The sequence below is a fragment of the Epinephelus moara genome, chromosome 8 (assembly GCF_006386435.1).
Source record: "Epinephelus moara isolate mb chromosome 8, YSFRI_EMoa_1.0, whole genome shotgun sequence".
NCBI lineage: Eukaryota > Metazoa > Chordata > Actinopteri > Perciformes > Serranidae > Epinephelus > Epinephelus moara.
The window spans coordinates 9,812,607-9,823,749 of NC_065513.1; the positions used below are offsets into that span (position 1 = coordinate 9,812,607).

An 11,143-nucleotide genomic window follows, 5' to 3' on the forward strand; every position below is an offset into this window, starting at 1 on the left:
TTGAGGGCGCTTCGCTACTTCTTCCTCCTGTTCATTTCTCTCTTGTCCTTTCTTATTGCTGCTCATATGTTTGAAAAGCATGACTACTCGCTGGACTTGTAGTTGTGCTCAGCTTGTTAGTCTTGACAAGTTAAATTAAGTACGGCTATAATTAGTGACATAATTACTGTTATAATAAAGTTAATTAAAGTACTGGTATAATCATGTTAAATAAATATTGTCAAAATAATGTTAACTAAAGTGGTACTATAATAAAGTTAGATAAAGTTAATTATGCCTAAACTACAACACTGACATGCAGGTTACCCAGCAATCATCACTGCAAACCTGTCTATGACAAAAATATTATAGAAAATAATTATTCATTTAATTGATTTTTTTTAAATATATATATAGTTAATTCAGAATTTTAGATTATGTAGAATAAGCATTTTTAATTTTTTTTATAGATTGCTACTGACTATTTTATCCAAAAAAAAAAATAGAAAAGAAAAGCATGTCAGAGATGTGTCACCATTTTTTATTTAACATGAGTTCTTCATTGAACACAGGTCTAGGTCTAAGGTGGCAATCTGAATCATTCGCGAGGGCGCCCCCCAGCCCACGGGCCCCAGTGTAACCGCACTGCCTGCACTGTCTATATTTACGCCCCTGCATTCGTCACTCTTCATCCTAAAAGCTTTTACTCTTATAACATAAAAACATGATTAAAAATAGAGACAAGGACTGTGGACTATGTAGGAAAGAGTGTAGCCAAATAGTGTTATATTACAATAAAACACCTTTCATTTTCCTTATCGTATAGCTCTACACTCCGACACATAAATGATGCTACTTCTTGTTTTGCTGAGATATTTAGCTTTAACCTCAGTCTATTAACACGATCAAGTGCCTCTCTGTAAGATTTCTGTCTGACGTTCAGCTGGTAACATTAAAAAATAAGCCTAAGACAACATTCACAGCCAGTGTTGGGCTTGTTACTAAATGTAATTCTTACTCAATACTCTTTTCAAAAGTAATGACATTACTTATTACTCCTTGTCAACAGTTATTCGTTACACTACTCGTTATATGACTTTTCCGTTACACCCCATAAAACTGTGTATCTCCCCAAAATTCTGGTTAATCGCTGGTTGGTGTAGCTAACCCTAGATCACTTGCAAATGATTTTGGGTTTTTTTCTTTCTTTTTTTTTACTTGGAGGTCTTCAGTTGCCTATGACCAGTATTTTACCAAGGCTATGCCTGAAAGACGGAGTGTCAGTCGTGGAGCAACATTTCATCCACAAAATATCCAACCACAACCTTATTATTTCTTTGTCCACGATTAAAATCCAGTTTTGGTTGTTTAGCCAGTGTATGGCTACAGGTGACGTCCGCAGCCTAGGAGGGCTCACCTTTGGTGGGGTATATTTCCTGGAGCTTCATGTTGTTGGGCTGTCGGTTATAGTAGCCAAGGTGTTTCACACTGGAGGTTTGAAGATGTGTTTTTCACAGTGGGAAGAGTTTTAGTTCTACCACCTGCAGCAACAGTGTTCTTGTCATATTTCCTCCCGACAAAATCAAAGTAATGGAAATATTTCCAGCCGCTAAGGTAAGTGTTTTCATCTTTCTAATTAGCTTGCTGTTTTGTGACGTGCCTGCGCAGTGCGATAATCAGGAAATGAGTGTGATGACATGATGTTGTATCTCAAGTCAGTAGTGATGTGATAACAAGTAATGTTGAAACAGGTTGTTTTGGGCTAACTAATATTATTACTGAAATTTTATCAGTAATTAGTTACACTACTCATGCCCAATGCTATTAACAACTAATGTGTTGGTGAAGATTCTCAGTCATCCAGGTCATGATAATTCTAAGTGCTGTATTGTAGTCAACTGGACTAGCCTGAGTTTCTTGACGACGTTTCACCTCTCTTCCAAGAGGCTTCTTCAGCTGTAACAGACTGGCAGTCTCAGTCTCAGACTATAACCCTGCCTATTAAATCACGAGGGTTTAAAGCCTGTGACTCCCCATCAGTCAGTTGGAACTGAAGAGGCCTCTTGGATGAGAGGTGAAACATTTTCAAGAAACTCAAGCCCAAGCTCAAGTCCAGTTGTCGACCATATAGCATTTAGAATCCACAACTAACAAATGGAGATCACTTTAGCCTAATTAGCTAGCTAGTTTCTTATAGCCATTAATGATAAGCCTGCTCTTGTCCACCTCTGTCTTCAAAAATCATTCAGATTTTCAAGTGGTAAATCTGCCACCATTATTACTATAAACTGCATTATGTGCCATGCGTGAATAGCAAGCTTGAAAGATGTAGCAGCAGTAATAGAGTGGGGCAGGGCTTAGCAAACAGTGGATTAATTATTTAATCATGTTTTCCCTGTGCTAATTGAATATCAACACATTATGTTGGATATCTACAGCTTAGTTCAAAATTTCCATATCAATATTGACCTTCAAAATCCCTATCAGTCAAACTCTAATGTTCAAAAGTACTCATTTCTATCTCTTTCTAAATAATGGCACTTAATCTTGCGTTTCGTGTTCATTTAGGCCAGGCAGACTGGTGGTGCTTCAGCAGGTAAGCACTGGCGAGGAGGTATTTACTGGTCTAATGCAGTACTTAAGGTCAAAACGCTGCTTCATAAGCTTGTTAACAAGCTTAAAACCCACTCATCTGATTACCCAAAGACGGTGGCTTCCACAGCAGAGCAGTGCTGCTGATAACCCTCATGTTGCTCATTTCTGCGCAGAATGGGCCACTGATAAAGCTTGACCGTTGTTTTCTTGTTGGGAGTCTGGTGACCATTCATCAGGCGACTATAAAAAAGGAATTCTGCGACTTGTTTATGTCCTTCAAATCTAATTGGACCTTGCTGCAGCTCCCGTGGCATGCCATTGGTAGGCAATAAACAACAGAGGGAATGGGCAATTACTTCATATCGCTACCGGACATGGTAATAGTTATTGGCGCGCTGAGTCCTCCTCTCGCCATAGTTATTCCCAGTGGCCACAGACTACAATTTGTGTTCTGTGCACGATTTAGAAAAAGGGCCAGTGACCTGGGATATGAGGATGTGATTAAGTATGCCATTAAAGAGCTCAAGACAAATCATGGAGGGATTGTGACAGCCAGCGAATGTTTCCAGCCTGTGTGCACTCCTGGGTACACATTGCAGCTGTCAAAGAAAAATTACGTAACCACGATTGATTCCTTTTTCTGTTCCAGACTTGGATTGTGTGGGAAGAGAGTTTGTCTGCAAATTGTAACTTTGAAATTTGTCGAGCTCCAATTGAACAACTGGATTTGCTGAATTAATGAATTCAAACTCAATTTGGAATCCAGTGTAACAGCGTGACACTGAGTGACATTATTACAAAATGCAATAAATTCATTTTAGACTGACACATAAGCTCAAGATGCTTTGACACTCTTGTATTCCTGTGCTAACTGGAAGGCAGGCAACTGTGCCAGCTTTGCACTTAGTTCATTGCCGGTTCCTCTCTCCAGCTCATAATAACTGTTACTGTCTCCACTTGTGAGAGACCTGCAAAGCGTGTCCCAGCTACTTGGACTCAGCTGTGCTACAAGGGGAGTCAGTTTTGAGAGAGTCATCTTTGAAGCTGATATGAATTTCACTCAAATAAAACAACTGTCACAGAAAGCAACTCTTTTGAATCTGTATCGAGCCTTAGACAAAGTGAATGACCTTCAGACATCACTTAGGGAAAATAAGTCAATTACAGTACCAATTACACTTAAGCAAATAAAACTCTGTAAGTTCATGTTTTAAAATCCACCCACTCAAAAGTGGCATGAGACAAATTGATAAAACTCATAAAGTTGGCTTGGACAAACCCCATTGTATAATTCCACATATAAATGTTTAGTGAACAGATAAGTCTTTCTTTTTCCCTCAGCCCTTTAAGAGTTTTTTGAAGACACAGTGTGTTTCTGTCCCACAGCAGTGACACAGTGTGGGGCTGCATTGTCTCTATATAAAGCTAAGTGACTGAGAGGATGCATTGTACTTTTTGAGAGGCAATGCCTGCTGGCTGGATGCCAGATGCCAAGCATAACTCAAAGTGACAGAGTGACCCTCAAATAGCTGCCGAGGCTCGGGAATAATAACAAGATCATGCAGAAACAGTCCACAGCCGCACTGTTCGGGGGCCATGAAGCTGTGAAACCTCCTTAACTACTGACTGGTGAGCAAACTGTCAGATGAACTGTCGGGCCACTGTTTCTGGTTCTTGCAAACATTACAACCAGTTAGAAGGAGACGCTGTATCTTCAACAATGAAAAGGAGACACTTTCTCCATATTTTTTCTATTTCTTTTCTGCATGTTCTTGGATTCAGGGTTTTAACAGCTTTCACAAGGCTGACTTTAAAAGGGTATTAAGATATGTGACCTCTACTGGCAACCAGCGTGAAATATGACAACATAAGTAGAACCTGCCTCCTCCTACACAGTCCCCAGCCCTCACAGACTCCCCTTCAGCCTGAGCTCCAGTCGCCTGCAATTTACACAGATGATAAAGTCACAGTTTCCCAGGAGAATAGTAAGCAAGTGAATAGAAATTGACTTTACTGATAGATTAGAAATCAGTTAGTAGCACCGTGCTAAGGAGGAATATTGGAGCATGCTATTTTTTATTATTTATGTTTGGGAAAATACATTTTGGCTAATGTAGATGACATGTCACTGGTTCAAAACATTAAGTCATTGCTGTTGATCTACAAGTTGATTAACTCGCTGTGAATGCTAAAGGATCAGTTTGTGCTGTAAGGTAGTACAGAATTTCTGTGGCATTCTCATACAACACCACTGACATTGAAATATGCCACCAAAGCAGTGTGAGAAATTTTTAGCTGTGATCCCACTTAGCCTCAATATCCTGTGAGCGAGCACTGTGCAGTCCAAAAAATACTCTGAATTCAAGAAATGTGCTTCCTTCATTACAAAAATGACCCGTGCAGGAGTCAGTGGGAACCTGTCCAATTCTTTTTTTGCTATCAGCCATGGATTACTATCGTCTGTTGCATAAACTGTTTATAGTTTTTGGCTTTGAGTCACTTACAAGGAAGACAATGGTACAGGACCTTTAAACTAGGGCTGGGTGATATGGAAGAAAATTAAATATCGCAATATTTATATATCACGATACCAAATACCTTGATATTGCAATGATAATGTAGGACTGACTATTAGTGCTTTCACAAATATTTACACAAGACCTTTGAAAATAATCGTGAGTAATGAGACTATAATGACTAGAAAGAACAGCTATGACATCACTTTACTGTAATGCAGCCTTTGAAGTCAGGAAAAGACAACACCTACTACAGGCCTATTATGATATCCAAAATCTAAGACAATATCTGGTCTCATATCATACTTTAAATCTAAATTGACGGACAGATTTATCTCAGAAAATAGAAGAAAATTATAGTTCTTGGTAAAGAAATCTGTTGTAAAATTATTCATATGCATTGTCACTCTAGCTGAAGCAATAAATCAATTAGTTGATCGATGAAAATGTTATTATTTTGATAATCGATTAATTCATTGATTGTTTTTGTCATTTTTCAAGTTAAAACGCAAAACATTTGCTGGTTCTGCTTTTAAATGTGAGAATTTCCCTGTTATATATTATAGTAAATAATAGATTTTTGTGCTTTTGCCTGTTGGTCGGACAAAACAAGACATTTAAAGACATGACCTTGGGGTCTCGGAAACTGTGACAAACATTTTTCACAATTTTTACATTTAGTTGACCAAACAATTAATCGATTAACTGAGAAAATAATTGGCAGATTAATAGATAATGAAAATAATCATATTTTGCATTAATGAATTAAAAAAATAAATAAAGCCCACAGACTCATTATTACTAAATCTGCCTGGCTAAAGCTGAGTGAGTGTAATTTAATACATGGGAAAATTGTGCTTGATGGGATTTTAAAATTAATTTTGAGAGCGAAAAAAGTTTGTTTGCTTCTTTAAAGTTATTTAACACTGATGCGTCTAAAGTCTCTATATTCATTCTAATGAGTTATAAACTTGGAATATCTCATGTACTGTATCCAGGTCAGTCTTTTCAAGCATCTGCATGAATGACGCCTTTAATCTATGGTGATTATATGGATCTCCCACAGGAGAAGAGGACCATGAGTTAGACAGAGTCATATGTAACCTGATTGTAAAGGTTGCTGCTCTGCTGAGGAGACCAATTCTGCCCCACAGACTAATGGCCATGTAATGAAATACAAGTCTGTCATTCCGTTATAGAGCCATTACATTAGACTCTCCTTCAAAACTCAGACAGCTTGTTAAATCTGATATGTTTCACCAGCAGTGCCTCCAGTGAAATGAGCTGCTGCTGCTGAGACACAGACTTCCTCTGAGCGGGTTCTATACAGATCTACAGGCATCAACACTTAAAGCATAAGTTTATGTGAAGTTTACAACAAGTCAATTATGGGTTAGGGGAGTCACGGTCTAATAGGCTGTTAAAGTAACAGCCCAGTAAAGTCTATCAACACAAATGATAGCAGCACATATATACTAAGTATTGCACTGTGATACATCACCCTGCTTCATTAGCTCCTATACAAGGGTTAGAGCTTTGGAGGCAGCAGATGTGTGACAGTGATTCATGCGCAAAATCAGACTGATTTTTCACTGCTTTACCAAAGAAATGAGGCTACCAGGCTGACAGGAAAATATGCATGAGTCATGCTCCAGGTCGGCAGAAAACTCACCCTTGTGCATCAGCATGTGCACCTTTTGATTCTGGAGGACAGTTTGACCAATCAGGTCACAACTAAGTGCTCCACACTGCACAAGAGCTGTCTATTTATAGACTATAGCTACAATTCATAAAGTGTGTCGTTTGCAGTGGTCATTATCTGCTTCAATATGATGATGATCATTTCTGTAGCAGTAAGCCACAGCTTTTGCTGTTAAGATGATCCTACCGTTTAACTGGTTGTAGACCACATCCTCCAGCCTCTCCAGCCTCTGGAGAATAGACTGCCTGTCCACCAAGTTGGAAACTTTGCCATTCCTGGCTCGCAGCCTCTGGTCAGACATACGCCCTATCTGGATGAGCTCCTCGGATCGGTCCTGGATCCTGCAGTAGACCGAGAACAGGATAATCCCCACGAACACTAAAATGTTGACGGTCAGCAAAGTTTTGATTTTGCGTGCCACAGCCATGAAAGAGAAGATCGTCTGGCTGACTCAGTCAAGCCCAGCAGCTGTCCATGTGCGGTGGCCTGCTTTGCCACCTTACTCCGTATGTGTGTGCGCGCGCGCGTGTGTGTGTGTGTGGTGTGTGTGTTGCAGGAGGATGATTTTCTGCCCGGGGAGAGAAGGTCAACTCGTGGAGACCCGAGGAACTGACGGATCCGTTCAGCACCGCGGACAGCTCCGGAGGCTGCGCTCACTTCTTCCTAGCGGGGCATCGCACCCGTCACATTGACACTGAGAGGTGGGGAAGGTTGCTGGCGGCCACGGGGCTCGGCTCCAGCCGGTGAGCGATGCTTTTCTGGGGCTCCACAAGCTAAGAAACAGCTGCAAACGCTCTGCCGCCGTCACAGCTACATATTACAAGACGCCAGGGCAGGCATGCATCCTCTAGAGGAGCCTACAGGCAGTTGCAAAACATCTTTCCTCCGCAACGTGATAAGTCGCCAGCTCCTTAGCCCCAATATGTCTCGTCCATCTTACAGGAGATGCACTGCAATAACCGCTCGCATCGAAGCATCGTCCTGCTTTGCTGTGGCATCTCTCTCTTCAAAGGCGTTGTGGTCACTCCATCCGTCCCGCTCTGCAAATATGAACCCGAGGAGCTTATGTCCAGAGAATATGTGGATGCTTCAAAAACAAGGCGGCGTTTCTCTCCCGCTCTCTCTTTCTCTCTCTCTCTCTCTCTCTCTCCCTCCGTCTCTCTCGCTGTGTGTTTGTGTTCCGTCAGTCCATTGTTGTTCCCCCGGTCGGCTGTGCGGGGTGGGATGAGTTGAGAGCAGATTCGCCCTCAAATGCGGTGGGAGAGATACAGCCGGGCTCTGGCATGCTGTCTCTCCTCCCAGCCTCTCCGCTCTCTGTCAGGGAGGAAGAGCCGCCGCTGCGTCCTGACGTTCAGAGGCTCAATCATGAATATTCACGAGCTGTGTTGGGCTCGCAGGATAAAATAAACAGCACGACCATGAAGGCAGCTAATACTTCCACTTGGTAGAGCGAGCCTTCTCCACGTATCAGTTAGTCAGCTGTGAAGATGTGTTAACAGAGTTTTGATCCGTAATGAGAAGGTTAACAGTTTCCATCTCACCTCTGATGCCACCGCCACCAGCAACTTAGCTGTAGTGCTTCACATCCATGTTGCACATAGGACTTAAAAAGCACGTTATGCAACTGGCTCTGCATACATGCATGGTCAACCTCAGGAGTATAATCATCATTTCACTAATCACATGCTTGAATGGAGCTTCAGTTCCATCATATTAGAGCTAACAGACACTGAACAAATAACCTATTTTTAATCAAACCCAGTGGGAGAAGAGGTGCTGTTACTTTATGTTTCTATCTGAGCCACCTTCAGAACAGAAGTTCAACTTTTTCAACAACAACAAAACAAATCCAGCTCACATTGCAGCCCACGCTGCTGACTGGTCTCTGTGAAGTGCAGCAAAAACCCCACAGCTAAAAGCAGATATCTTTATATCTTAAAGGATATGGAAAGTATAGACCAGAGCCATGCAGTCATGATTCTAATCATCAGAAGCCACTTCTTCCTCACAACTCAATATATGGTAACCTCACCACTGCCATTGCGAGCTCCTCATCTCCAATTCCAAATGAATTATGGCTCGAGTAAATCACGTACAAAGAGATTTAGTCTCACTGTGTACTTTTACTTGATTAGGCAAACCCAGACATGGCACAGGCTTCCCAAAGCACTTTGATCCCGCTTCACACCCACCAGAGGATCTCAGATTTATACTCTTCACTTTGTTTGCTACTGCACTATAATCAGACGGCGGCTGTAACTGTAAAAAACCTTTATAGACTGCTCTGTTCTTTGTCAGAGGACGTCTGGTATGTACGTGATCTTGTAAGTATTCTCATACCTCTTTAAATGCCTTGATGGTATAGCTACGTCTTCAAGATGGAATCAATTCTGCTTTTCTGAGAGCAGATTCAAGAGCTTTTTATTTTTAAAAAGTTTTGGAGTTGCAGGGGAATGGTGCACTGTGGTGTTGAGTGTGCTCTACAAAGTGCATGACCCCATCATTTCTATCAAGACACAAACTTAACATGCTCAAGAGCACGGAGTGTTTCTGTGGTCTATATATTCCTCAAAGACCCTGCAGTCTGACGTGTGGTTAAATGCGTTCTCTTTTTATTTTGGATGAATTCGTCATGCTGTTCTCTGTGTTGTGATAACACGGAATCTCCTATCATCAACCCTTTGTGTTTTAATGATTGTAGCCCATGGTGTTGGTATGACAATTAGGTTTGAAATAACTGGCTTTGTATGCAGCGTTTGATTAGGATTCCTGCTGCACATGAGCCCCATTACAAAAGGTGCTGATTTAATTCAAGGTCTGCAGAAACAGACAGACTGTGGGGAAATCACCGTTACAGCCACCTCAGCCACAGTGCAGGCCTCACACACACACACACACACACACACACAGCTGCTTATACAGCAGCTACAGTATCACTGCCCCCTACGCTCCTCTATAAGACTCTCTGAAGACTTCTGTTCTGCTTTCTGCATTCAGCACCCTGCATGACTGCAGACACTGGCACTCAAGTGTTTTAACCATATTAACCTGGGTCACTGCCAGCTGCACCTTAGTCATCCCACTCAGTGTTTCTACATAAGCCACTTGAACATATTCAGTGGGAGGACGCAGGCTGGATGGAAGTGTTTGCATTCAGTGTTGCTGCAATATCTCCAGCCACGTGTTTGCCAGATCTGTGCTTACAGGAGACATAAAGCACCAGCTTCAACAGTGACTATCCGGCAAAGAGAGGAAGTCACTCAAAATGTATGTATGAATCAGTGTGCTATGTATTTATCACAAATATGAATGCATTGAAAATGCTAAAAGATGTCTTAAAGGTAGTCTTGTCCACCAAAAGTCCAAGTCCATACCTTATTTGCAGTAGCAAATTACGCTAAAGTGATACTTGAATTTATATTTTCTTATTATTGAAAGGAAGAAACAAAGGCATTTGGAGATAAATCTGAAATGTCACTGCAACCAATTTGCAGTTAAAGATAGGATGTGTAGCATGTAAACAAATCCATCTGGACATTTTTCAGTAAGTTGTTAAGATGCCAAATGTCTAAGCCTATTTACTTTTAGCACTCTAGCCTGCAAACTAAACTAGCCAGTGAACTTTTCCTATAGTGGATGTTTGTTAGCCACAGCAAGCTACAGCAAGCCAAAGTGGGTTAGCAAACAGTTGCCCATTGGTATGGGTCAAAATTAGCAATCATTTCGTGTCATGTTCCAGGTAACCCTGTCTCCTAGAAATGAGGTTTGTATATTACTACATTGTTTTCATAATAACATCATGGTGATGAAGTAATTGCCTGGATTATGTTCAGAGACAATGTTTCTTTGAATTAATGAAACACTATACCACGCTGGAATCACAGGGAGGTGATCAAGAGGGTTGTACACAGATCAGGACTTTGACAGGTCACATCAGGTTCACATCTAGAGTCATGTCTGTGGTAAGGTTTAGGCAACATAACCACTTTGGTTAAAGTTAAAGAAATATTGTGATTTTTGTTGATAAAAAATGCTGTAGTCAATACAAATGGATAGTGTATTGCAACATTACCTATTTGCTGATACTTCAAGTGTTCACATTTGTGTGACTTGCTAGGTAGGCTAAGTTAATTAGTAACATTTCCTCATTATGTTTATAGAAAACATAGTGTGTTTGTCTCCTTAAAAAAACTTTATTTTTTGCTGTTCCAAATTAGTTGTTTACAGATGTAATTTCTTGGAGACAGGGCTGGTTTCAGGAGACCTGATGAATGTAGGTCACTCTTCTTGTAGCTCTGTTTTGGTCTCCACCATAGACTGTATAAGAAAGGTGGATGACATGACAATTCCC

General features: G+C 41.0%; 1 protein-coding gene across 1 annotated transcript in view; it reads right to left on the minus strand.

Moving 5' to 3' along the window:
• The window catches only part of galnt9 (polypeptide N-acetylgalactosaminyltransferase 9), a 117,456-nt gene extending 109,259 nt beyond the window's left edge, over positions 1–8,197 (minus strand). The window contains exon 1 of the mRNA XM_050050086.1: positions 6,979–8,197. Within this exon, the coding sequence (XP_049906043.1) occupies positions 6,979–7,219 (241 nt within the window). The 5' untranslated portion in view covers positions 7,220–8,197. The remainder of the gene's footprint in view (positions 1–6,978) is intronic.
• Between the last annotated feature and the right edge of the window lie 2,946 nt (positions 8,198–11,143).